The sequence below is a fragment of the Kogia breviceps genome, chromosome 1 (assembly GCF_026419965.1).
Source record: "Kogia breviceps isolate mKogBre1 chromosome 1, mKogBre1 haplotype 1, whole genome shotgun sequence".
Lineage (NCBI taxonomy): Eukaryota > Metazoa > Chordata > Mammalia > Artiodactyla > Physeteridae > Kogia > Kogia breviceps.
In genome coordinates, this window is record NC_081310.1 from 128,581,799 (window position 1) to 128,608,711 (window position 26,913).

Consider the following 26,913-nt stretch of genomic DNA (forward strand, 5'->3'; position numbering starts at 1 on the left):
TTTCCACACAAAAATAATTTCTATTTTGGAAACTAAGAAATGTTATAGTTTAATTAATTTCCTTTTTTCTTTAAATCAAGCACTTAAAATTAGACAAGTATGAGGTTATGCTCTTTCTTTTAAATGTCACTTAGTTTAAAGTGATAATTTTCATGAAGGTAGGGACTATGTCTGCCTTGTTAATCTTTGTATCCACAGTGCACAGCACACATTCCTGCCAGTGGTGGGTGCTCCTTAAATATTGTTCAATGAACAAAATAAATTCTTAATTACTGGTGGGCATATGGATTAATAAACAACATGTAGCTCGTATGATCAGTTCTGCATATTTGCTTCAAAGATTTCAATACTGTAGACTTAAGTAACTGCAGTGAAAATAAAATATGATCTAAATATCATTGGTTATTAACAAATCAGAATAGTAGTGATGTGCCCAAAGTATGTATTCATTGTGATGCAACATTTAAACCACATCTAAAGTGGTTTCTGGGAGTAGGATCATGAGGGTGGGATTTACAGACCTCATGAATGTTTATAATAGATTGATAAGGAGCTATTAATGTATATTAATTGACAATTATGAGAAATTTTAAATTTTGTATTCTTTTTCAAGTTTAGTTGAGGATAACATTGTCAACAAACATAAGAATATAAAGAGACCAAGACCTCAGAGCTCCAGTATGGAGCTCTATAAATTTGCTGTTAATCATTTAGACATTTGTACAGCATCGTATGGTGCTTCCGTCTGCTGACTCTGAGTGCACTCTGTCTTGTTAACAAGTTACAGTGATCTTCCAGTCAGGATGGGAGGGCAGAGGTTGAGGTTGGTATCCTGCCTCTAGTTTCTGCTACTTACTTGAGCTTTCATTTTTAAATCTTTGTTTGAGAAGATATAGAATACTCTCTCAGAAAATTCCTTTCCCAAAACAAGTTAGGATGAAAATTTTAGAAAAACATTAAAAACAAAGTAACTAAGAAAAACAAACTTCAAAGTTATAGCATTTTTCTTGCTTAGCAATATGTAGTTTCACATTTTCATTTAATTACTCTATATATCCTTATTATTTTCATACTTTCTATGGTAGATATATTTTCAATAATATACAAAGTAACTTTGTAGGTGACTACTTTCACAACCTTTTTTAGAAAAATGTGCCATTGCATTTTGAAAATTATCTTTATAATCATTAAATTATGAATATGTATATTTTAAACTTATCTTTCCTCTTTGGATGCTTTCTTTTCTGTGAAACTTCATGGTTCTAGAGTCTCATAGGTGATAACAACTTTGGTTCTGACTTGTTACAGACCCAGTTATACATGCATCTGACAAACTACTCTGTGAACAAGCACAATGAGCATTTTGAAAGGGATGAAACTGAAAACAAAGGCAGCAAACGTTCCATCAAATGGTTTACAGAATTCCTACAAGCAAATCAACATGATGTTGCTAAGTTTTGGAGTGATATTTCAGTAAGATTATACCATTTAACAATTTTAACTGTCTTTCCTCATATTAATTGAAAGGATCATCAACCATTTTAAATAAAGAATGGATTACATTAGATTGGGCAGATAAAGTGTGCTTTTATGAAGAAAGTGAAATTTGTCATGGACCTTAATAGATCAGTAGTACTTTTACTGCTAGGATCGGAAAGAAGGAATGCTAAGTGGAGGCAAAAGCGTGAGTAAAGGCATGGAGGTATGAAAATAGTTCAAAGTGGCCCAGGTTGGCACATATCGTATCTGTGGGAGATACATGAAGACTTAATGGCTGGAAAGATATGTGGAGCCAAGTTTTAGGTCTGAAAATCAAGGCTTCACTTGGTAGGCAGTAAGGATTCATTCAGTTTTTAAGGGAGGAGAGTAATAAGGCCAAAGACCATGCATTTGAAAGATAAATCTGACAATGGGTATAGGATGGGTTAGAGTGAAGACCAGAAGTAGGTAGAGGAGGGCATTTGGGAGTAGTTTCAGGGAAAAGAATGGCCTAAACTAAACCACAATAAAAAGGTGACAATGAAGTAGACCTTGAGATTAACTGAGTGTTCAGAATGGGGAAGGGGGAAGAAGTATTCAGATATTCTTCTGCAGTTTTGAGGAATAATTATAAGGAGAATGGGTGTGGCATTATTTGAAATAGAATAGGAAGGAATTTATTTTGAGAAGATGTAGAGCTTAGTTTTGCAGATGAGAGAAAAGAGTTCTATTCACTTATATGCTAGTTCATTTATTCATTTATTCAGTAAACATTGATTGAACCCATAATATAAGCCTGTCCCTGGCTGATAATTTGAGGCTTTATATGATACAGCTCCAAGCCCAAAAAAGAATTTGGTAGGGAACACTTGCACATAAATTGTTAATGAAATGCAATGTAGCAAGTACAAAAACAGAGGCATACATTGGATTCTGTAGAGTTGTAGAGGAAGACCACATATAGTAGCTTTGAGTGGATGGGCATAGCACGACTTCCTGGAGGCATTGACACCTGAACTCAGTTTTTTAAAAGTCCATGAGGCTATGATGAATTCTACTTTCGATATGTTAAACTTGAAATGCTCTCTCAGGTAGAAAAGTTGAGCAGGCAGTTAAAAGTGTATGTATGAGGTGTAATGGATAATTAAAGCCATGGCAGTAGATGAAATTCCAAATGGTAAGGGTAAAGAGAGAAAAGGAAACACTTATGAGAAGATAACCTTGGCGAAACAGACCCTTTTATTAATCCTAGCAGAAATATTAAAATGGTATTCATAGTTAACAGTATGTTTAAAATACTTAACATGATTAGAGCTATACAATTTGACTTCTGGGACAAATAATATATATTTAAATAAAAATATCATGGAAAATGGATGTGAAAGTTCATTGTTGGTTGAACTTGGTTCTCTTGAGAAAATCAGAGAAAAAAATCAGCATCATTGTATTTATTCCTTTTCTTAATGTTTTGTTGGTTTAAATCTTTTTTAAAATCTTATTTTCTGTCTCACAGAATGTAAACCCCAAGATCCTTAGGGGTCAGACAAGTAAAAAGGAGTTAAGTAGTCTGGATTGAAGAAAATAGGGCAGGCTGAGAACAGTGGTAATTTGAGGAGCATAAAAGGTCTAAAGGGAATAGGTACCACTCAGCACCAGCCTATTGATGCCATGTTGGTATTTAGGGCCCAGTGTGCCTCATTCTCTAATTTGTCAATAGATGCCCTAAGTCTCCTTATTTATAAATGTTGGCAACAATTTCAAAATTTTTAAAAATTTAGGGGTTCTATCAAATTTTAAAGTTTGTCATTTGGATTTGGTCAGATTCTCATCAACTTGTTAACTTTCTATTATGTCTTCCTGAGAGACTAAATATTGATACATCCAAACAAGAAATTTGATTCCAACAATGCTGTTTATTTATCTATTTACTTTATCAAGGCCAGTTTTTTGGAAATTCCAAAAAATATTCTAATAATGATAGTTTACTATCATGTGGGTCAGAAACATCAAAGTGGTAAAATTTGCCATTTTGGTACAATAGCTCAATGATGGAAGATCTACTTGGTGATACCTGGATGATTTAATGAATGGGTCATTTCGTGACTAGCTCAGTGAGACCAAGAAAGTTTTAGATGCCCTCTGGTATTCTTTTTCTTTACCAGATTCTTCACTTCTTATGAGTTTGATTGTTCAGGGAAGTCTTTGTGAAAAGGGGGTATCTGCTGGGTTGCCTTGGTGAGGAATGTATGCAGAGAATCAGTCAGAGATAAAAATGGATATCATTAGCTTTACAGACATTGGTTTTAAGTGGTACTTTCCCCACATAATTGAATTAGGACAAGGTATACAACTAAGACTAATACTAATAAGAGTATGGAAATTAACTCCTCAGTTAGAGCTTAAAATATAATTTTCAGATATGACCTGAACATAGCAATTGCAGGCCTATTAAGCTCTGGTACATTGCATGATCATTTCTATAAATGGGTAAATTTTGCATCATTCTTGCCTACGTTAGTTAAAACGTATATTAATAATCTATAAGTAACCAATTAATAAATAATTAATAACATTAACTTTTCCACGTACCTTCTTACAATTATCTTGTCAAACTATCTGCACTTATGTAATTCTTTTAAAATTTGCCTTCCTTGTTAAGAATTGCATGTACTTACAGATGTCTGTTGAAGGTGAATCAATGGGATAGTATAAAAATAGAATAAGAGGAGATGAAGAAGGCAATTGTGCAATAAATTTTTGTCTTAATAGTTTACAAATTTCATGAATTTAACTTAGAACTTTTCTTCGGTGACTACTTTATTGATGGTAATTTCTCTGAAAAGTAGCTGTCTGCATATGAAAGCTAACATTCAGCAATACCTTCTATGAAGAACAGATATATGTGCTTTTGTTCTGGTGAAGAATAAATAAGAAATCAATAGAAAAGCAGGCCATGGAGGTTAAAAATGACTTTAGTCACTCATAAAATCATCCTTAATGAATGCTTTTTATATACTTTAGGTACAAATCTACAAAATCATCTTTCAAAGCAATGTTGGAAATTCTCAAAAGCATTAGTAGAATTTGTATTTGGTTGTATCATTCCTGATTTCACATATACCTGCAATCTTGCCTCTGCATTTCTAAAAGTGTGCTGTTTTTATGTAGAAAAAACACAGATTTGTAATCCAGAGTCTAAATATTCATTCCCCCTCACCCTGTCCCCCCATCCCCCCACCTATATTGTTTCATATAGACACTTACTAGTCAAGTTTTTTAACTTTTTTTTCCTACTCAGGTGATTTCAGTAACATCTCAAGGTTTATATAACGTGGACTTTTCTTTTTTATCCTCATATACTGTGGTGCTACCACGCATTTGTTATTTTGAATAGAATTTTCTAAGAACAGCCTCTTATGGCACTTCTGATATCCCCAAATACGTTCTGGGTTGGGATTCTTGGTAACAGTGAGGTTAACTTCATCTTCCATTTCTTTCTCTCATATAATAAATACTGCTCCCACCAGGCAGCTGAATGTTTGTGTCTGACCAGATATATGAGGTAGAATTCCAGAAGAATAATAGAATAAATATAACAATAGTAGTTAAGTTGCTAACCCCTCTTGATGGTTTACTCTGTTCTAGGCACTATGCTAATAGTTTTACATGGAGTCTCATTTTGTCCTTTCATCAGTCTTTTGCAGCAGGTATTATTGCTATTGCCAGTTTACATTTTAGAAAAATGAGACAAAGTTTAAGCAACATGACTGAGGATGCACATCTAACAAGTAGCAAAGCCTGGGATAAAGCCAGAGTCTACTTTGGAGCCATTTTCTTAACTGCCATGCTATATTGCCTATACCTGTAGAATGGGAGTTAAAAAGACAGTATATTCTAAGCAAAAACCAGCGAGACAGCTTTTTCACAATCCATAGCTTGTTCTCAAACTTCGGTAAACCAACTTTTTATTTTATTAGCATTAGTAACTCACCCTAGTAGTATTATGTGTTCTCACAGAAAATGTTGACAGCTAGTTTGTTAATTGGCAGTACTGTGATTTCAGATAAACCTTATGAACAACAGAATCATCACTGCACAGTGAAACCCAACCCTTCTAGATTCTGTCCTCTTGGCCTTTCAGGCTTTGTCTAAGTGGAGGTTCTATAATGTTGTTTGTGAAATAGTTTACTCTCCTTGGAATTGTCTTCCCTCCCATCCTTTCGCCTTCTGTATGGTTTCTGAGAAGGCAAGCATGTGATCCTACCTTACTTATTTAACAAATACGAGCCACATTCATAAACTTTTATTTGTTCACAGATGATCTTGAGCATTTACTATATGCCAGGCACTATTGTTAAGCACTGGGAACAGGGTTGTAAATAATACAGACAAGGACTCTGTTTTAACAAAAAAAAAAGAAAAAGATCAGCTGGTCCTATGCTGTGTAGTAACACAGTAATGAATGATGTATGGGTGCCTAGTTTTGACTCAGGGGTCAGGGAAGGACTCTCTGAGTATCAAGGGGCCAGACATGGGAAGAGTGGGGTAAGAGTGTTCCAGGAAGAGGGATCAGCTAGTGTGAGAGGCCTAGAGAAGGGTAGCATGGCTGGAGCACAGTGGGCAGGGGGAGAGTTGGGTGAGATGAAGTCAGACCAGTGGCAGGGGATAGATGCCACAGAGCTTTGTGAACCTGGTCAGGAGGCTAGTTTGTAAGTCCAGGCCTGATTTCCATGTATGTAAATGAGATACAAAGAAATAAGGCTTTTCATCTTTTTTGTTTTTAAACCATAATCTTTACAGGAATTGGTGGTAAAGACTCTGATTGTAGCAGAACCTCATGTCCTGCATGCATATCGAATGTGCAGACCTGGTCAACCTCCAGGAAGTGAAAGTGTCTGCTTCGAAGTCCTGGGATTTGATATTTTGTTGGATAGAAAACTAAAACCATGGCTTCTGGAGGTAAGGGGTTTCTTTAAGGAGAAAGAGAAGTGATCCCTCTTCTTTATTTTTTTTTTCTTTTGAATTTTATTTTTTTAATTTTTTTTATACAGCAGGTTCTTATTAGGCATCCATTTCATACACATCAGTATATACATGTCAATCCCAATCGCCCAGTTCATCACACCACCACCACCACCCCCATGCAGCTTTCCCCCCTTGGTGTCCATATGTTTGTTCTCTACATCTGTGTCTCAATTTCTGCCCTGCAAACCGGTTCATCTGTACCATTTTTCTAGGTTCCACATATATGCATTAATATACGATATTTGTTTTTCTCTTTCTGACTTCACTCTGTATGACAGTCTCTAGATCCATCCACATCTCAACAAATGACTCAATTTTGTTCCGTTTTATGGCTGAGTAATATTCCATTGTATATATGTACCACATCTTCTTTATACATTCGTCTGTCAATGGGCATTTAGGTTGCTTCTATGACCTGGCGATTGTAAATAGTGCTGCAATGAACATTGGAGTGCATGTGTCTTTTTGAATTATGGTTTTCTCTGGGTATATGCCCAGTAGTGGGATTGCTGGATCATATGGTCATTCTATTTTTAGTAGTTAGTTTTTTTTTTTTTTTTTTTGGTGGTGGTGGTATGTGGGCCTCTCACTGTTGTGGCTTCTCCTGTTGCAGAGCACAGGCTCCGGACGCACAGGCTCAGCGGCCATGGCTCACGGGCCTAGCCACTCCACGGCATGTGGGATCTTCCTGGACTGGGGCACAAACCCGTGTCCCCTGCATTGGCAGGCGGATTCTAAACCACTGTGCCACCAGGGAAGCCCTATTTTTAGTTTTTTAAGGAACCTCCATACTGTTCTCCATAGTGGCCGTATCAATTTACATTCCCACCAACAGTGCAAGAGGGTTCCCTTTCTCCACACCCTCTCCAGCATTTGTTGTTTGTAGATTTTCTGATGATGCCCATTTTAACTGGTGTGAGGTGATACCTCATTGTAGTTTTGCAATTACATTTCTCTAATAATTAGTGATGTTGAGTAGCTTTTCATGTGTCTCTTGGCCATCTGTAGGTCTTCTTTAGAGAAATGTCTATTTAGGTCTGCCCATTTTTGGATTGGGTTGTTTGTTTTTTTAATATTGAGCTGCATGAGCTGTTTATATATTTTGGAGATTATTCCTTTGTCCATTGATTCGTTTGCAAATATTTTCTCCCATTCTGAAGACTGTCTTTTTGTCTTGTTTATGGTTACCTTTGCTGTGCAAAAGCTTTTAAGGTTCATTAGGTCCCATTTGTTTATTTTTGGTTTCATTTACATTTCTTTGGGAGGTGGGTCAAAAAGGATTTTGCTGTGATTTATGTCATAGAGTGTTCTGCCTATGTTTTCTTCTAAGAATTTTATAGTGTGTGGTCTTACATTTAGGTCTCTAATCCATTTTGAGTTTATTTTTGAGTATGGTGTTAGAGAGTGTTCTAATTTCATTCTTTTGCATGTAGCTGTCCAGTTTTTCCAGCACCACTTATTGAAGAGACTGTATTTTCTCCATTGTATATCCTTGCCTCCTTTGGCATAGATTAGTTGACCATAGGTGCATGGGTTTATCTCTGGGCTTTCTGTCTTGTTCCATTGATCTTTGTTTCTGTTTTTGTGCCAGTACCATATTGTCTTGATTACTACAGCTTTGTAGTATAGTCTGAAGTTAGGGAGTCTGATTCCTCCAGCTCTGTTTTTTTTCCCTCAAGAATGCTTTGTCTATTCAGGGTCTTTTGTGTCTCCAAACAAATTTAAGATTTTTTGTTCTAGTTCCTTAAAAAATGCCATTGGTAATTTGATAGGGATTGCATTGAATCTGTAGATTGCTTTGGGTAGTATAGTCATTTTCACAATATTGATTCTTACAATCCAAGAACATGGTATCTCTCTCCATCTGTTGGTATCATCTTTAATTTCTTTCATCAGTGTCTTATAGTTTTCTGCATTCAGGTCTTTTGTCTCCCTAGGGAGGTTTATTCCTAGATATTTTATTCTTTTTGTTGCATTGGTAAATGGGAGTGTTTCCTTGATTTCTCTTTCAGATTTTTCATCATTAGTGTATAGGAATGCAAGAGATTTCTGTGCATTAATTTTGTATACTGCAACTTTACCAAATTCATTGATTAGCTCTAGTAGTTTTCTGGTGGCATCATTAGGATTCTCTATGTATAGTATCATGTTGTCTGCAAACAGTGACAGTTTTACGTCTTCTTTTCCAATTTGTTTTCCTTTTATTTCTTTTTCTCCTTTTATTGCCATGGCTAGGACTTCCAAAACTTTGTTGAATAATAGTGTTGAGGGTGGACATCCTTGTCTCATTCCTGAGCTTAGAGGAAATGCTTTCAGCTTTTCACCATTGAGAATGATGTTTACTGTGAATTTGTCGTATATGGCCTTTATTACGTTGAGGTAGGTTCCCTCTATGCCCACTTTCTGGAGAATTTTTATCATAAATGGCTGTTGAATTTTGTCAAAAACTTTTTCTGCATCTATTGAGATGATCATATGGTTTTTATTCTTCAATTTGTTAATATAGTGTATCACATTGAACGATTTGCGTACATTGAAGAATCCTTGCATCCCTGGGATTAATCCCACTTGATCATGGTGTATGATCCTTTCAATGTGTTGTTGGATTCTGTTTGCTAGTATTTTGTTGAGGATTTTTGTATGTATATTTATCAGTGATATTTGTCTAATTTTCTTTTTTTATAGTATCTTTGTCTGGTTTTGGTATCGGGAGATGGTGGCCTCATAGAATGAGTTTGGGACTGTTCCTTACACAGCAATTTTTTGGAAGAGTTTGAGAAGGATGGGTGTTAGCTCTAAATGTTTGGTAAAATTCACCTGTGAAGCCATCTGGTCCTGGACTTTTGTTTGTTGGAAGATTTTTAATCACAGTTTCAATTTCATTACTTGTGATTGGTCTGTTCATATTTTCTGTTTCTTCCTGGTTCAGCCTTGGAAGGTTATACCTTTCCATGAATTTGTCCATTTTTACCAAGTTGTCCATTTTATCGGCAAAGAGTTGCTTGTAGTAGTCTCTTAGGATGCTTTGTATTTCTGCGATGTCTGTTGTAACTTCTCCTTTTTCATTTCTAATTTTATTGATTTGAGTCCTCTCCTTCTTTTTCTTCATGAGTCTGGCTAATGGTTTATCAGTTTTGTTTATCTTCTCAAAGAACCAGATTTTAGTTTTATTGATCTTTGCTATTGCTTTCTTTGTTCCTATTTCATTTATTTCTGCTCTGGTCTTTATGATTTCTTTCCTTCTGCTAACTTTGGGTTTTGTTAGTTCTTCTTTCTCTAGTTCCTTTAGGTGTAAAGTTAGATTGTTTACTTGAGATTTTTCTTGTTTCTTTAGGTAGGCTTGTATAGCTATAAATTTCCCTCTTAGAACTGCTTTTGCTGCATCCCATAGGTTTTGGATCATCGTATTTTCATTGCCATTTGTCTCTAGGTATTTTTTGATTTCCTCTTTGATTTCTTCAGTGATCTCTTGGTTATTTAGTAGCGTATTGTTTAGCCTCCATGTGTTTGTGTTTTTTACGGTTTTTTCCCTGTAATTCATTTCTAATATCATAGCATTGTGGTCAGAAAAGATGCTTGATATGATTTCAATTTTCGTCAATTTACTGAGGCTTGATTTATGAACCAAGATGTGATCTATCCTGGAGAATGTTCCAGGTGCACTTGAGAAGAAAGTGTAATCTCCTGTTTTTAGATGGAATGTCCTATATATAATTAAATCTATCCAGTCTGTTGTGTCATTTAAAGCTTGTGTTTTCTTATTTATTTTCATTTTGGTTGATCTGTCCATTGGTGTAAGTGAGGTGTTCAAGTCCCCCACTATTACTGTGTTACTGTCAATTTCCTCTTTTATCACTGTTAGTAGCTGCCTTATGTATTGGGGTGCTCCTATGTTGGGTGTAAATATATTTATAATTCTTATATCTTCTTGGATTGATCCCTTGATCATTATTTAGTGTCCTTCCTTGTCTCTTAAAACATTCATTATTTTATCATTATTTTGTCATTAATTATTGAAGAGATTATAGTCGAAAACTTCCCTAACAGGGAAAGGAAACAGCCACCCAAGTCCAGGAAGCACAGAGTCCCGTACTGGATAAACCCAAGGAGAAACACACTGAGACACATAAAATCAAATTGGCCAAAACTAAAGACTTTGCTGCCAGACCTTGGTTTGGTCAGAGTCATTATTTTTCCTCCATTATAAAACGATCATTTGGAAAATATAGAATAATATAAAGGAAAAATAAAAATGACGTCTAAGATTTTTGTACCTTTTCATCATGTTTTTATTTATATTGTATACAGAAGAAACCTTAGAAGTCACACAGTACCACATCCAGCAATTCCCCTAAGTTCCTTGATCATAGAGCATGTGGCTCTGATCATCGAGCTCCATTGTCATAGATCACATGGCCACAGAATACTGTGTTTAGGAATCCTTGTCAAGAAAATAACACCTACCTAAACAGTGTTTACTAGATTAGTTACCTTTTAAGGAAAATATTACTATAGAAGATATCGTCAACAACTACCTGTCATTTTAAGTTGGTTATCTCTTTTTTTGTTAATTATTTAGAAGTTACATCTGTAATATCAAGGTTTGCAAAAGCAAATTGAATGAGTGATAGGTGAGATCAAGACACTCAAAATATATTTTTAGGAAAGAACACTTTTCCAGTTTGAAGGCTACTGGTTTCATTTGTGTGTGTTGAATCTACTATGAGCAAATACTGTGTATTATATTTCCAATCAAATACAATTCTGTCAGGTATTCAAATTTTGCTCCTGCCTGGTTCCTAGAATATGATAAATGTGAAGAATTTTGCTTATCATTTTGCTTCCTCTGTTCCTTGGATATGAAAGCACTTGACTCTGGACTATGGCCCTTCACCTAAGGCCCAGCATTTTCATCCTTTATTTTTGCTGTTTTCCTCTTCTTACTTTCCTTTCCTGTTTTTACCTGTATTTTTTTTTTTCTGCTCCTGCTGCTTGTCTTTTAGCCTTGATGGGGTGGGAAAGAAGTGAATGCAGCATGCATGAAGTAGAACTGAAAGGATAGCAAGGAATAATGATTTTATAGATATGTTATTTACCTGTTTTTAAAAGCACTTGCCTAACTGGAGCTTACCATTAGCTTGGTAGATCAGAATTGACTAAATCGTTCTGTATTATTTAAAGGCTCAAAAATACTATTGTTTACATTCATGTTTCTTTATACTTTATTTTCTCCATCATTTCCAGATAAATAAGAACAACTAAAAAACTCCACAATAACTTCTTTTCATTTTCTATTCATTCTTTCATCATTTTCAGATCAATCATAACCATTTAAAAACTCCACAATAACCAACAGCTGTGGGTAATGAACATTTATTATATCAAAACAGTTAAAAGAATCTTATTTAGATCTTCCTTTGTATTTTCTCCCAGCTGCAATCATAGTACTTCTAATATACATTGGTAAAAACCTTTTGGCGCCATCAAGTGGAATTAGGTAGAGAGTGCCTCTGAGCATGTTAACTTTTAGTTAACTGGAATAATTGCAGGCAATGATTCTTAGTGGCAAATTGCAGAAATTTTCAATCATAGAAAACATTTTTTAAGGAAAAACATGGAAAATTAATGGAGTATAAATATAATGCTAATATTTTAAGTATTCTTGAATTAATTTCAACAAATCATTGGGCCACATGGTGGAGCTAGAAGAAAAATAAGGTTGTCCTGGTCTAGTGGGGACTCAGATATGTGTTTATGGTAGTATTTACAAGTATAAGTAGGCTAGAGCATGGACTTGAGGATATAGGGAGGGGGAAGGGTAAGCTGTGACGAAGTGAGAGAGTGGCAGGGACATATATACACTATCAAATGTAAATTAGATAGCTAGTGGGAAGCTGCCGCATAGCACAGGGAGTTCACCTCTGTGCTTTGTGACCACCTAGAGGGGTGGGATAGGGAGGGTGGGAGGGAGGGTGATGCAAGAGGGAAGAGATATGGGAACATATGTATATGTATAACTGATTCACTTTGTTGTAAAGGAGAAACTAACACACTATTGTAAAACAGTTATACTCAAATAAAGATGTTAAAAAAAAAAAAGTATAAGTAGGGAGTAAGGAGCCAGCACAGAGTGATTAATCTGTCTGTGTACATGTGTATATTTGAGAGTTTAAAAAGTCTTTGCAGAAGAGGGAATGCCTGAGAAGAGTATTTAAGGTGGTAGAAAGTGGGGTAGGGGCTGGGGCTGGGAGAAGTTACTGGCTGGAGGAAACAGCACTAATTTAGGAGCACAGAATCTATTATGGAAACTTTTATGTGTGCGTGAAATGATTGTGCTTATCTTGATAATAAAACTGTGATTTGGATGGTTAATAACTAGAATTTATTAATTTAATTTGCTTTCTAATAATTTTCCTTTTTGCACGCATTTACAAGCTGCTGAGCTTTAAGACTCTAACAATTGTGGGTTTTGTTTGTTTTACAATTGGGTTAGGAAATGAGAACCAAAGAAGCCATCCACGTTACAGAATAGAACTTGAGCTGGATGGAACCCTAATTTTCAGCGTTTCTTCTGTCAGCCATTTGTGGTTTTTCTTTTATTTTTTCTTTACCTTTCTCATAAAATTTAAAGAAAAAAATCCAAAATGTTAATTGAATTAAGTTTTTGTACCTTTCCATGTATTAGTTTATTTGATGTGTAGCTACATTTCTTGATAGACCAATTTCTCTTACATGAGAGTAGAGTGAAGAAACTGAAATAGAAAAGAGAGAGGGTCTGAGATTATGTTGTACCAAGACTGCCTACCATCCTGGAGGAGGGATATGCTTGGCAGAATTCCAGACTGCAGTTTTAGAATGAAGCACTAAGGAATTCTATAAAGATAGATAACATTTCAGTAAACCATTTAATCATCAGTTCAAAAATGTTTTTTTAAAATAATTCTGTTACATGTAGTAGCAGAACTATCTTTGTTTTGCAAATTCCAGAGATTTGAATCAGTATTGAATGGCTGAAACTTTTTTCGTATAAAAATATTACTTTACCCTTTCTCTGCACTTGTAAGAGGAAATACTTGTAGCTTTGAAGTAGTAGATTAATAAACTTCCTTTTTCAAATTTACCTGGAATAAATGGATGTTCTTGCAATTACCAAGCTATTCTCTTCCTCTTGAGACCACATCACACAGACAAGAATATGTTCATCACCTTCTAAATCAGAAATCAGCAAAGGCATAATATAGTAAGGCATTTCTCTTTTGAAAAAAATACAGTTTGCCATAATTCTATACAGGGAATACCAGCTAACCATCAAAATGATGAATGAAAGATTTTCACGATACATTGTTAAGAGAAAACCTTGGATTATAAAATAGTATATTTAGTATAGAGATGTATTTGGAAGGCAAAATGAATATTTTAAAATGTATACATAGCAGATATCTGGAGCACCATTTACCAAATGGTTAACAAGACACAAGGTAGTGGAATTGCAGGTGATCTTTCTGTTGTTTGTTTGGCTTCTGTTTCTAATTTTTCTGCAGTGATCTTGTGCCACATTTATAATTAGAGGCATTTGTATTCCTGGATGATTTCTTAAGTGTCGTGTGGCATTTCCTTCAGCTGCCAGTTTTAAAATGCTTGTTGTCAGTTATCTTGTCTTTTGTGGTGATGGTTGTGTATAAGATGACCCTCCTCTATGAGGAGTAGCATGCATGTTTTTTGAGATAGCCTGTGGAGTTAGTTGGTGGTCATGAAGCTAAGCTGTAGTTTTGAACTCAGCAGTGTTCTCACCAACTGAGTTATTTGAGTAAGTAACTTTCTTAAACATCTGCTATCCCAATTACATTTTCATAACAACAAGAACAATAATAAAACCCAACAACAACAAAGACAAAAACAAACACTCCAGCTCTTGAAGTGGTAATATATTGTATACTAGATTTCAGGGTATATGTAGTTACTTCTGATTTTTCTTCTTAGTGAAATCCTAGAAATGATGTGGGAAAGAAGAACAACCACAAATGGCTCAGTTATTCCCATGAGTCCTTAAACAGTTAGAAAAGTTCATACAGGTTAGTTTGCAGCTACCTTTAATGGTATGCTCTGAGTAATTTCAATGAAATGAAATGAAAATTGATGAATTATTATCTGACCCAGGTAGAAAGAAATAAAATTTATTTTTCAGGCAACAATAGACCTATTCATCCAGAAGATCTGAAAGCAGTGAAAAGAGGGCACTGATAATTACAATTTGGGAAATATATACATGAATATAATTATTACTATATTGGTAATATCCCTATTATTTTTTGTTCCATTTTTATTATTGTTACTGTTATTTCTGGTCCTCCAACCTTTTTGTCTGGATGAGTCACTTTAACTTCCTAAAGGTAAGACCTAGAGTTCATGGGGTAATAGATTGGAGAGAGTAGAGAGGAGCGAGAGGGCAGATATGCTGACTGAAAATCTGGAGCTAAGGCAGTAGGGGGAAGCGGCAGTGATGACAGTCAATTCCTTGCAACTCCATGACTTAACGTTTTGGGGAAGGGTGGAGTGGCAATGGTGACTGGGCCATCTACCATATAGTGCTTTGAGATTTATTGTAGAGTCCTTCTACTGGTTGGGGATCCCACATTAAATTAACAAATTTGTACTGCACATTAATTGACCTACCAACATTTGTTTACTCATTGTTTTCTTTGTAAATTTCAGATCAATCGAGCTCCAAGCTTTGGAACTGATCAGAAAATAGACTATGATGTAAAAAGGGGAGTGCTGCTAAATGCACTGAAGCTACTAAATATCAGGTAAAGTGCTTCCTCCATCTTCTGGAATTTTTTTCACCATATTTGGCATAGAACAATCATTTGTAAGTGGAATTGTCTTGTAATTTTAGAATTTTGTATTGTGAATTTCTTGATTCCATTCTTCAAACCCATTTAGTTTTCTTTTTAAATATCTTTTCCTCTTCTTCTGAACTCTGCTTCTCCTTCTCCCCATATGATTTGAACCTACAGTAAATATGCTTAAATTGCATTGTTGGTATAATACAGACTGTGGGGTGGAATTGGAGAATACTTTAGGAAACCTTCTAGACTGTTTTCCTCACCTCACAAGAAGAAACTAAAGCATGAAGTTCACTCAGGGTGTTAAAAAACCTCAAAAATACATTTCCGACCTTTCTGTGCAAAGGTCTTTCCACTGTATCATGCTGCCTGGGTAAACAGAGAAGAAAAGAGAAGCAGTTAAGTGAGAGTTAACCTTCCCATTGAACAGCATAAACAGGATTTCCTTCTTTTTTAAGGCTGAATAATATTCCATCTTATATATACCACATTTTTTATCCATTCATCCATTGCAGAACATTTAGGTTGTTTCCATGTGTTGGCTGTTGTGCATAATGCTGCAGTGAACATGGGAATGTGGGTATCTTTAGATCAGATAACCACAGGGTATCTGTTGAATCCTGGTTCAACGGGATCAGTCGAATCCTGATTTCAACTTCCTTGAATATATACCCAGAACTGGGATTACTGGATCAATAGAATATTATTAGTTTGGTTGCAGCGTACATAATCATGAATGTTAAATGGTTGAAATCTTATTATGTGGGAAGCTTTGGCTTATTAGGAAAAAATTTGTTAGAAGTTCAACTGAACTGCTTAATGAGGTTAGTGAGTTGTCTGCTATTATAAATATTCAAATAGCATTTAGGACCACATCTTGGGTCACAAATCAAGCCTCAGTAAATTGACGAAAATTGAAATCATATCAAGCATCTTTTCTGACCACAATGCTATGATATTAGAAATGAATTACAGGGAAAAAACCGTAAAAAACACAAACACATGGAGGCTAAACAATACGCTACTAAATAACCAAGAGATCACTGAAGAAATCAAAGAGGAAATCAAAAAATACCTAGAGACAAATGGCAATGAAAATACGATGATCCAAAACCTATGGGATGCAGCAAAAGCAGTTCTAAGAGGGAAATTTATAGCTATACAAGCCTACCTAAAGAAACAAGAAAAATCTCAAGTAAACAATCTAACTTTACACCTAAAGGAACTAGAGAAAGAAGAACTAACAAAACCCAAAGTTAGCAGAAGGAAAGAAATCATAAAGACCAGAGCAGAAATAAATGAAATAGGAACAAAGAAAGCAATAGCAAAGATCAATAAAACTAAAATCTGGTTCTTTGAGAAGATAAACAAAACTGATAAACCATTAGCCAGACTCATGAAGAAAAAGAAGGAGAGGACTCAAATCAATAAAATTAGAAATGAAAAAGGAGAAGTTACAACAGACATCGCAGAAATACAAAGCATCCTAAGAGACTACTACAAGCAACTCTTTGCCGATAAAATGGACAACTTGGTAAAAATGGACAAATTCATGGAAAGGTATAACCTTCCAAGGCTGAACCAGGAAGAAACAGAAAATATGAACAGACCAATCACAAGTAATGAAATTGAAACTGTGATTAAAAATCTTCCAACAAACAGAAGTCCAGGACCAGATGGCTTCACAGGTGAATTCTATCAAACATTGAGAGAAGAGCTGACACTCATCCTTCTCAAACTCTTCCAAAAAATTGTGGAGGAAGGAACAGTCCCAAACTCATTCTTTGAGGGCACCATCACCCTGATACCAAAACCAAAGATACTACAAAAAAAGAAAATTACAGACCAATATCACTGATGAATTTAGATGCAAAAATCCTTAACAAAAAACTAGCAAACAGAATCCAACAACACATTAAAAGGATCATACACCAATGATCAAGTGGGATTTATCCCAGGGATGCAAGAATTCTTCAGTATACACAAATTGATCAATGTGATACACCATATTCCCAAATTGAAGAATAAAAACCATATGATCATCTCAATAGATGCAGAAAAAGTTTTTGACAAAATTCAACAGCCATTTATGATAAAAATTCTCCAGAAAGTGGGCATAGAGGGAACCTACCTCAACATAATAAAGGCCATATACGACAAACTCACAGCAAACATCATTCTCAATGGTGAAAAACTGAAAGCATTTCCTCTAAGCTCAGGAATGAGACAAGGATGTCCACTCTCAACACTATTATTCAACAAAGTTTTGGAAGTCCTAGCCATGGCAATCAAAGAAGAAAAAGAAATAAAAGGAAAACAAATTGGAAAAGAAGTAAAACTGTCACTGTTTGCAGACAACATGATACTATACATAGAGAATCCTAATGATGCCACCAGAAAACTACTAGAGCTAATCAATGAATTTGGTAGAGTGGCAGGCTACAAAATTAATGCACAGAAATCTCTTGCATTCCTATACACTAATGATGAAAAATCTGAAAGAGAAATCAAGGAAACACTCCCATTTACCAATGCAACAAAAAGAATAAAATATCTAGGAATAAACCTCCCTAGGGAGAAAAAAGACCTGAATGCAGAAAACTATAAGACACTGATGAAAGAAATTAAAGATGATACCAACAGATGGAGAGTTATACCATGTTCTTGGATTGTAAGAATCAATATTGTGAATATGACTATACTACCCAAAGCAATCTACAGATTCAATACAATCCCTATCAAATTACCAATGACATTTTTTACAGAACTAGAACAAATCATTTAAAATTTGTATGGAGACACAAAAGTCCCCGAATAGCCAAAGCAGTCTTGAAAGAAAAAAACAGAGCAGGAGGAATCAGGCTCCCTGACTTCAGACTATACTACAAAGCTATAGTAATCAAGACAATATGGTACTGGCACAAAAACAGAAGCATAAGTCAATGAAACCAGACAGAAAGCCCAGAGATAAACCCACACACCTATGCTCAACTAATCTATGACAAAGGAGGCAAAGATATACAATGGAGAAAAAGACAGTCTCTTCAATAAGTGGTGCTGGGAAAACTGGACAGGTACATGTTAAAGAATGAAATTAGAACACTCCCTAACAACATACAGAAAATTAAACTCAAAATGGGTTAGAGACCTAAATGTAAGACCGGACACTATAAAACTCTAAGGAGAAAACATTGGAAGAACAGTGTTTGAATGTAAATCACAGCAAGATCTTTTTTGATCTACCTCCTAGAGTAATGGAAATTAAAAAAAAAAACAAATGGGACCTAATGAAACTTCAAAGGTTTTGCATAGCAAAGGAAACCATAAACAAGATGAAAAGACAACATTCAGAATGGGAGAAAATATTTGCAAACGAATCAATGGACAAAGGAATAATCTCCAAAATATATAAACAGCTCATGCAGCTCAATATTAAAAAAACAAACAACCCAATCCAAAAATGGACAGAAGACCTAAATAGACATTTCTCCAAAGAAGACCTACAGATGGCCAAGAAGCACATGAAAAGCTGCTCAACATCACTAATTATTAGAGAAATGCAAATCAAAACTGCAATGAGGTATCACCTCACACCAGTTAGAATGGGCATCATCAGAAAATCTACAAAGAACAAATGCTGGAGAGGGTGTGGAAAAAAGGGAACCCTCTTGCACTGTTGGTAGGAATGTAAACTGATACAGCCACTATGGAGAACAGTATGGAGGTTCCTTAAAAAACTAGAAATAGAATTACCATATGATCCAGCAATCCCACTACTGCACATATACCCAGAGAAAACCATAATTCAAAAAGACATATGCACCCCAATGTTTACTGCAGCACTAGTTACAATAACCAGGTCATGGAAGAAACCAAAATGCCTATTGACAGACGAATGAATAAAGAAGATGTGGTACATATATACAATGGAATATTACCCAGCCATAAAAAGGAATGAAATTGAGTCTCTTTTTGAGACGTGGATGCATCTAAAGACTGTCATACAGAGTGAAGTACGTCAGAAAGAGAAATACATATATCGTATATTAACGCATATATGTGGAACCTAGAAAAATGGTACAGATGAACTGGTTTGCAGGGCAGAAGTTGAGACACAGATGTAGAGAACAAATGTATGGACCCCAAGGGGGAAAACCACGGTGGGGTGGGGATGGTGGTGTGCTGAATTGGGTGATTGGGATTGACATGTATACACAGATGTGTGTAAAATTGATGACTAATAAGAACCTGCAGTATAAAAAACCAAAGAAACAAACAGAAAGAACTAGTACTAAACTTTATTTGGGTTATTTGTATGAAAATATGTTAATATAAATGTTTCATACATTACATGAAATTTCTAAAAATCTTATATGTTCTGGTATAATGTTTTAAGTCATAATTATAGTTATTACTTTAAAATGTATATCTCAGAAATAACTAAATTTCCTTGTCAATTGCATTATTATGAACTTTCATCAAATCTTTAGCCATGGTCATTTTTAAGTCTTTTGTCATTTACAGACAGTTCTGGGTATACTCTGATGCTTTTGCAAAAGTGTTCCTATAAAAGGGTTTCATCTTCAAGGAACTCATGGAAAAGACTCTGACAAGTACAGGTTTCTGGTAACTGACTATACTGCTGAACTGAATGAATAAGCATTTTCAGAACTCTAATGGAAAACTGATAAATTCATAAAAGTGCTAACAAAAATCAAAATAAAAAATTAATTACACGGGACTGAGTGAACTGATGAGGATGATTATAATTTTTCTGACTTTCTGTTTGAATTTAAAAAAATCCAGAAGGACTCAGAGACAAAAAATATACAAATGAATTTTCACTGCAAAGTAAAGGAGCTGTTACAGTGGAGGATTACTGGACTGAATGTCAATATTGTGACATAGTATGAGTGTGTTTTGTGTTTGGTAATTGCAGTCATTGTGGCTTTTGTTGTGGTCATCCATTTATAATGCTTGGTGTCAGTTTATTTATCTCTTGTAAAAATAAAATACAGTGTGTGTGTGTGTGTGTGTGTGTGTGTGTGTGTGTGTGTGTGTGTGTGTGTGAAAAACAAATAGCATTTAGGGTATTAGATTAAAGGACCTCTGAGGTCATTTAAGCTCAGGAATTTTATGATCTCCATTGATTCTAATTGTCATTTCAAGAACTCTAAAAGAGTAGTGGGATACTTCCAAGCAATTTATTTATTTGAAATGTTTTCAAGCATTTAGCAGATGCCTGATTGAGAAGTAGATTTATGTGGAAGGCATTATTAAAAAAAGATTGACATATAAACTTGTTCAGAAATTTTCATATGGCACCTTCTTTTGTATGATCAAAGAACGATTTGCCTAAATTCTACTGATATTTCAATTATTCTAAAGGAAATGAATAGAAAGGAAAGAAATGTAGGATGGGAAAATTTTATTTAGCTTATCCAAGTGTATCAAGTATTTTAGATTATTTAAGCAATATGCCTATACATTTTTTGGCATATATATTGTTTAAGTAGTCCTGTCAAATGTATGACTTCCGCTTAATTTCTTAGACTCCTTTTCAAGTTTAGGGACTTCTCATTTCTCTCCTGGGCTATTTTATTGGTTTACTTCCTTCCTTCAGCACTAACCTTCACCCCGTTTTGCAGTGTCCACTCTGTTGCTCTGCAAATCATTTAACAAGTGTTTATTGAGTACCCACTACTATAGGGGTAGGTGCTGGGAGTTCAAAGTCTTGGTTTCTGGCTTGGATGACTTATTTGACAGTATGTCATTTATTTAGATAGAGCTTTAAGGCAAGAAACAGGCTTAGAAGTGATGGGGGAAGGTAGAAATGAGAGATAATTCAGTTTTAAACATGTTGATTTTGAAGTGCTTTGAGACACCCAGGCAGAATTGTTAAGTGGGAGATTTGATATACAGGGCTCCAGGGGATAGAGACATCTATGTGATTGAAATCTGTGTATAGATTGCTGTTGAATCCAGTGGATGAGAACATACAGTTGGAGTGTATATATTCAGAAGTAAAGTAGGGCAAGGGCAGAGCCTGAGGGATGCCAACATTTAAAGAGATATTTATAAACTCTAATATTCTGCTCAGATTATTTCCACACTATCAGATAAAGTTTAAACATTGCCTACAAAGTGTTTTTGATCTTTAGACACAAGACTTTTTTTGATCTGGCCCTTGCATATCTCGCCAATCTGATCACTTTTTGTTCTTCTCTTTTCCCTGACTTAGAATTAATTTTTCTAAGAACTCTCGTGCGATGCTGTTGCACATGTTCATGGTTTTGCGTGTATTCTTATTTAAATTTTCTCTTGGCTTTGTTCCTCTGATGGATGTTGATTCATTTTTAAAAATCGTAGTAAGTAAAATATACTTAAAATTTACTATTGTAACCATTTTAAAGTGTGCAATTCAGTGGCAATAAGTACATTCACATTATTATGCAACCATTACCACCATCCTTCTCTGGACCTTTTTTCACTGTGTGAAACTGAAAATCTGTACCCATTAAACAACTCCCCATTTCCCCCTGCCACCAGCCTCTGGCAACCACCATTCCACTTTCTGTCTTTATGAATTTGCCTAGGTACCTCATATAAGTAGAATCATACAACATTTGCTCTTTTGTGACTGCCTTATTTAACTTAGCATAATGTCTTCAGGGTTCATCCATGTTGTAGCATGTGTCAGAATTTCCTTCCCATTTAAGGCCAAATAATATTCCATTGCATGCATATATCACATTTTTGTCAACTCATCCTTAAATACCTAGCACAGGCTTGACTTCCTATTTGAAGCTTTTGCTGAGGCAAAGTGGTTTACTTCCTCCCTTGTGCCATCACCCTACTTACTATCACTTTTTAAATAGCATCCGTTGTACTCTGTGTATTTATTCAGATGCCATTGCTGACACTTGAGGACAATGTCTCTGTCTATTCATCTTTGTATTCCCAGGGCCATATCTAGAACTAGCATATAGTGAGTACTAAATAAAATTTAGGTTGGAAGACAAGGGTAGGGGAAGGACATTTCATTCCAAGGTAACTCCTTGTGGTAAGATAAGGAAGTGAGGCAAGCACAGGATGTTCATAGAACTTCCAGGGATTCCATATTACAGGAGCTTGAGTGTGCGAAGCCAGCTGATTAGAAAGAGAACTCCCTTATATGGAATCACAGGGTAATGAGAAGTGGAAAGAGCTCCAGAAACTGTAAACAAAACTCCTTAGGACAGTGTGTGGATACAGCTGAATGGAACAATGCTGATTACAATGCTAAGTGAATGCAGATCCTTTGGTCTCTGGTTACATTTTTATTGTGGACTAAGAGTCATTAGTGCTGATTTATACCTATATTTATAGGAATCCAAACATAGTGTTTAGAATGGCAGTATTTCTCAAGGCCAGAATATGGGAGCAGTCATCTAGAGAAAATGTCTGGGTGTGATTGGCTTTTCTTTGTTTCTCAGTGTGTCCAAAGGAACTTCTTTGTGAGCTTTTTTTGTTACTTTTCTTTATAGGTATGTTCTTGAGCTGTGTGTGTGTCAGTGTCCTTGTCTGTGAGTGCTGTGTTTGCTGTGAAGGTGCATATAGCTCTATGTTCATTTCTTCCACAGCATTCTCATAATATTCTCAATCCTTTTTTTAAAAAATTCTCCCTTCCTCTTTTCTGTCATTTCATTTTTCCTTCCTCTTTTACATTTCTTTCTTACCAACTGTTTGGTCTTTGTTCTTCTCTATTCTTCTTTTCATTTCTATTCCCCTTTTCTCTCCTCTCCTTCCTTTAAATTGTATGGTAAATAGAAATGATTGTTCTACATAAAATGGAATATCAAAAAAATTAAAAGTTAAGAGCTACCTAAACCACATTTCCCCTTTCCCTAAACAAAGGAAACTCAGCCAGATTTAGTATTTACCATTGGAAAAATGATATTCTCAATCATCCAGTCACTAAAATCAGAAATCTTGTTGCCATCTCAAGTTCAGCCCTTTTTGTTACTCCTCACATCTAATTAATAATAATAATTAATCACCAAAGTCATTCATTCTTCCTCTAAAATAACCCTTCAAATCTTTCCTTATTTTCTAATCTGACTGCTGCTTCCCTGGTCCAGGCTGTCATATTTTATATTTGCTAATGAAATAGCATTCCATTTGTTTTAATTTGTTCGGGCTGCTATAACAAAATGCCATAGACTTAATAGGTTATAAAAAACAGAGATTTATTTCTCATGGTTCTTTCTATAGGCTGGTGGTCCAAGATTAGGGTGCCAGCATGGTTGAATGAGGCCTGCTTCTGGGTCACATATTTCTTGTTGTATCATCACATGGCAGAGGGGTCTAGGGAGCTTTCTGGAGTCTCTTTTATAAGGACACTAATCCCTTTCAAGGGGGTTCCACCCTCATGGCGTAATCACCTCACAGAGGCCCCATGTACTAATATCATCACCTTTGGGAGTTAAGATTTCAAAATATGGGTTTTGGGGGGGGTCGGGCACAAACATTCAGACCATAGACTGTCTTAACAGCCTGCTTCTTTTCTCATTCACTTCTAAGCCACGGTACATATTGCCAAGGGATAATATTTTTTTTTGAATTTTATTTACTTATTTTTATACAGCAGGTTCTTATTAGTTATCAGTTTTACACATATTAGTGTATATATGTCAATCCCAATCTCCCAGTTCATCCCACCACCACCCACCCCCACTTTCCCCACTTGGTGTCCATACATTTGTTCTCTACATCTGTGTCTTTATTTCTGCCTTGCAAAGCGGTTCATCTGTACAATTTTTCTACATTCCACATATATGTGTTAATATACGATATTTGTTTTTCTCTTTCGGACATAATTCACTCTGTATGACAGTCTTTAGATACATCCACATCTCAAAAAATGACTCAATTTTGTTCCTTTTTATGGCTGAGTAATATTCCATTGTATAAATGTACCACATCTTCTTTATCCATTCGTCTGTCAATGGGCATTTAAGTTGCTTCCATGACCTGGCTATTGTAAATAGCGCTGCAATGAACATTGTGATATATGACTCTTTTTGACTCATGGGCTCCTTTGAGTATATGCCCAGTAGTGGGGTTGCTGGGTCATATGGTAATTCTATTTTTAGCTTTTAAGGAACCTCCATGCTGTTCTTCATAGTGGCTGTATCAATTTACATTCCCACCAACAGTGCAAGAGGGTTCCCTTTTCTCCACACCCTCTCCAGCATTTGTTGTTTGTAGATTTTCTGATGATGCCCATTCTAACTGGTGTGAGGTGATACCTCATTGTAGTTTTGCAATTACATTTCTCTAATAATTAGTGATGTTGAGCAGCTTTTTATGTGGCTCTTGGCCATCTGTATGTTCTTTGCAGAAACGTCTATTTAGGTCTTCTGCCCATTTTTGGATTGGGTTGTTTGTTTTTTTTAATACTGAGCTGCATGAGCTGTTTATATATTTTGGAGATTAATTCTTTGTCCGTCGATTCATTTGCAAATATTTTCTCCCATTCTGAAGGTTGTCTTTTTGTTTTGTTTATGGTTTCCTTTGCTGTGCAAAAGCTTTTAAGTTTCATTAGGTCCCATTTGCTTAGTTTTGGTTTTATTTCCATTTCTTTAGGAGGTGGGTCAAAAAGGATCTTCCTGTGATTTATGTCATAGAGTGTTCTGCCTAAGTTTTCCTCTAAGAGTTTTATAGTGTCCAGTCTTACATTTAGGTCTTTAATCCATTTTGAGTTTATTTTTGTGTATGGTTTTAAGGAGTGTTCTAATTTCATTCTTTTACACGTAGCTGTCCTGTTTTCCCAGCACAATTTATTAAAGAGACTGTCTTTTCTCCATTGTATATCCTTGCCTCCTTTGGCATAGATTAGTTGACCACAGGTGCATGGGTTTATCTCTGGGCTTTCTATCTTGTTCCATTGATCTATATTTCTGTTTTTATGTCAGTACCATATTGTCTTGATTAGTGTAGTTTTGTAGTATAGTCTAAAGTCCAGGAGTCTGATTCCTCCAGCTCCATTTTTTTCCCTCAAGATTCTTTGGCTCTTCAGGGTCTGTTGCATCTCCATACAAATTTTAAGACTTTTTTGTTCTAGTTCCTTAAAAAATGCCATTGGTAATTTGATAGGGATTGTTTTGAATCTGTAGATTGCTTTGGGTAGCAGTGAGTTTCACAATAATGATTCTTCCAGTCCAAGAATATGGCCTTTATAATGTTGAGGTAAGTTCCCTCTATACCCACTTTCTGGAGAGTTTTTATCATAAATCGGTGTTGAATTTTGTCAAAAGCATTCTCTGCATCTATTGAGATTATCATATGGTTTTTATTCTTCAGTTTGTTAATATGGTGTATCACATTGATTGATTTGCATATATTGAAGAATCCTTGCATCCCTGGGATAAATCCCACTTGATCATGGTGTATGATCCTTTTAATGTGTTGTTGGATTCTGATTGCTAGTATTTTGTTGAGGATTATTGCATCTATTTTCTTCAGTGATATTGGTCTGTAATTTTCTTTTTTTTGTAGTATCTTTGTCTGGTTTTGGTAACAGGGTGATGGTGGCCTCATAGAATGAGTTTGGGAGTGTTCCTTCCTCTGCAGTTTTTTAGAAGAGTTTGAGAAGGATGAGTGTCAGCTCTTCTCTCAGTGTTTGATAGAATTCACCTTTTAAGCCATCTGTCTGGTCCTGGACTTTTCTTTGTTGGAAGATTTTTAATCACAGTTTCAATTTCAGTGCTTGTGATAGGTCTGTTCATATTTTCTATTTCTTCCTGGTTCATTTTCGAAGGTTGTGCTTTTTTAAGAATTTGTCCATTTCTTCCAGGTTGTCCATTTTATTGGCAAAGAGTTGCTTGTAGTAGTCTTTTATGATGCTTTGTATTTCCGTGGTGTCTGTTGTAACTTCTTTTTTTTCATTTCTAATCTTATTGATTTGAGTCCTCTCCCTCTTTTTCTTGGTAAGTCTGGCTAAAGGTTTATCAATTTGTTTATCTTCTCAGAGAACCAGCTTTTAGTTTTATTGATCTTTAGTATTGTTTTCTTTGTTTCTATTTCATTGTTTTCTGCTCTGATCTTTATGATTTCTTTCCTTCTGCTAACTTTGGGTTTTATTTGTTCTTCTTTCTCTCGTTCCTTTAGGTGTAAGGTTAGATAGTTTATTTGAGATTTTTCTTGTTTCCTGTGGTAGGATTGTATTGCTATAAACTTCCCTCTTAGGGAAGTAGTGTCCTTATGTGTGTCCTTCCTTGTCTCTTGTAACATTCTTTATTTTAAAGTCTATTTTATCTGATATGAGTATTGCTACTCCAGCTTCCTTTTAATTTCCATTTGCATCCCCTCACTTTCAGCCTGTATGTGTCCCTGGGTCTGAATTGGGTCTCTTGTAGACAGCATATATATGGGTCTTGTTTTTGTAACCATTCAGTGAGCCTGTGTCTTTTGGTTGGAGCATTTAATCCATTCACATTTAAGGTAATTATTGATATATATGTTCCTGTGACCATTTTCTTAATTGTTTTGGGTTTGTTTTTGTAGGTCCTTCTCTTCTCTT

General features: G+C 35.4%; 1 protein-coding gene across 7 annotated transcripts in view; it reads left to right on the forward strand.

Annotated features, from left to right (window-relative positions):
- Positions 1–26,913, forward strand: part of TTLL7 (tubulin tyrosine ligase like 7) — a 150,962-nt gene that overhangs the window by 72,199 nt on the left and 51,850 nt on the right. For 4 of the 7 annotated variants that reach the window (XM_059047473.2, XM_067043669.1, XM_067043686.1 and 1 more), the window contains 3 exons: positions 1,309–1,473; positions 6,280–6,438; positions 15,217–15,311. In XM_059047473.2, the coding sequence (XP_058903456.1) occupies positions 1,309–1,473; positions 6,280–6,438; positions 15,217–15,311 (419 nt within the window). The remainder of the gene's footprint in view (positions 1–1,308; positions 1,474–6,279; positions 6,439–15,216; positions 15,312–26,913) is intronic. The other 3 variants (XM_067043682.1, XM_067043699.1, XM_067043693.1) reach the window with 1 other exon arrangement.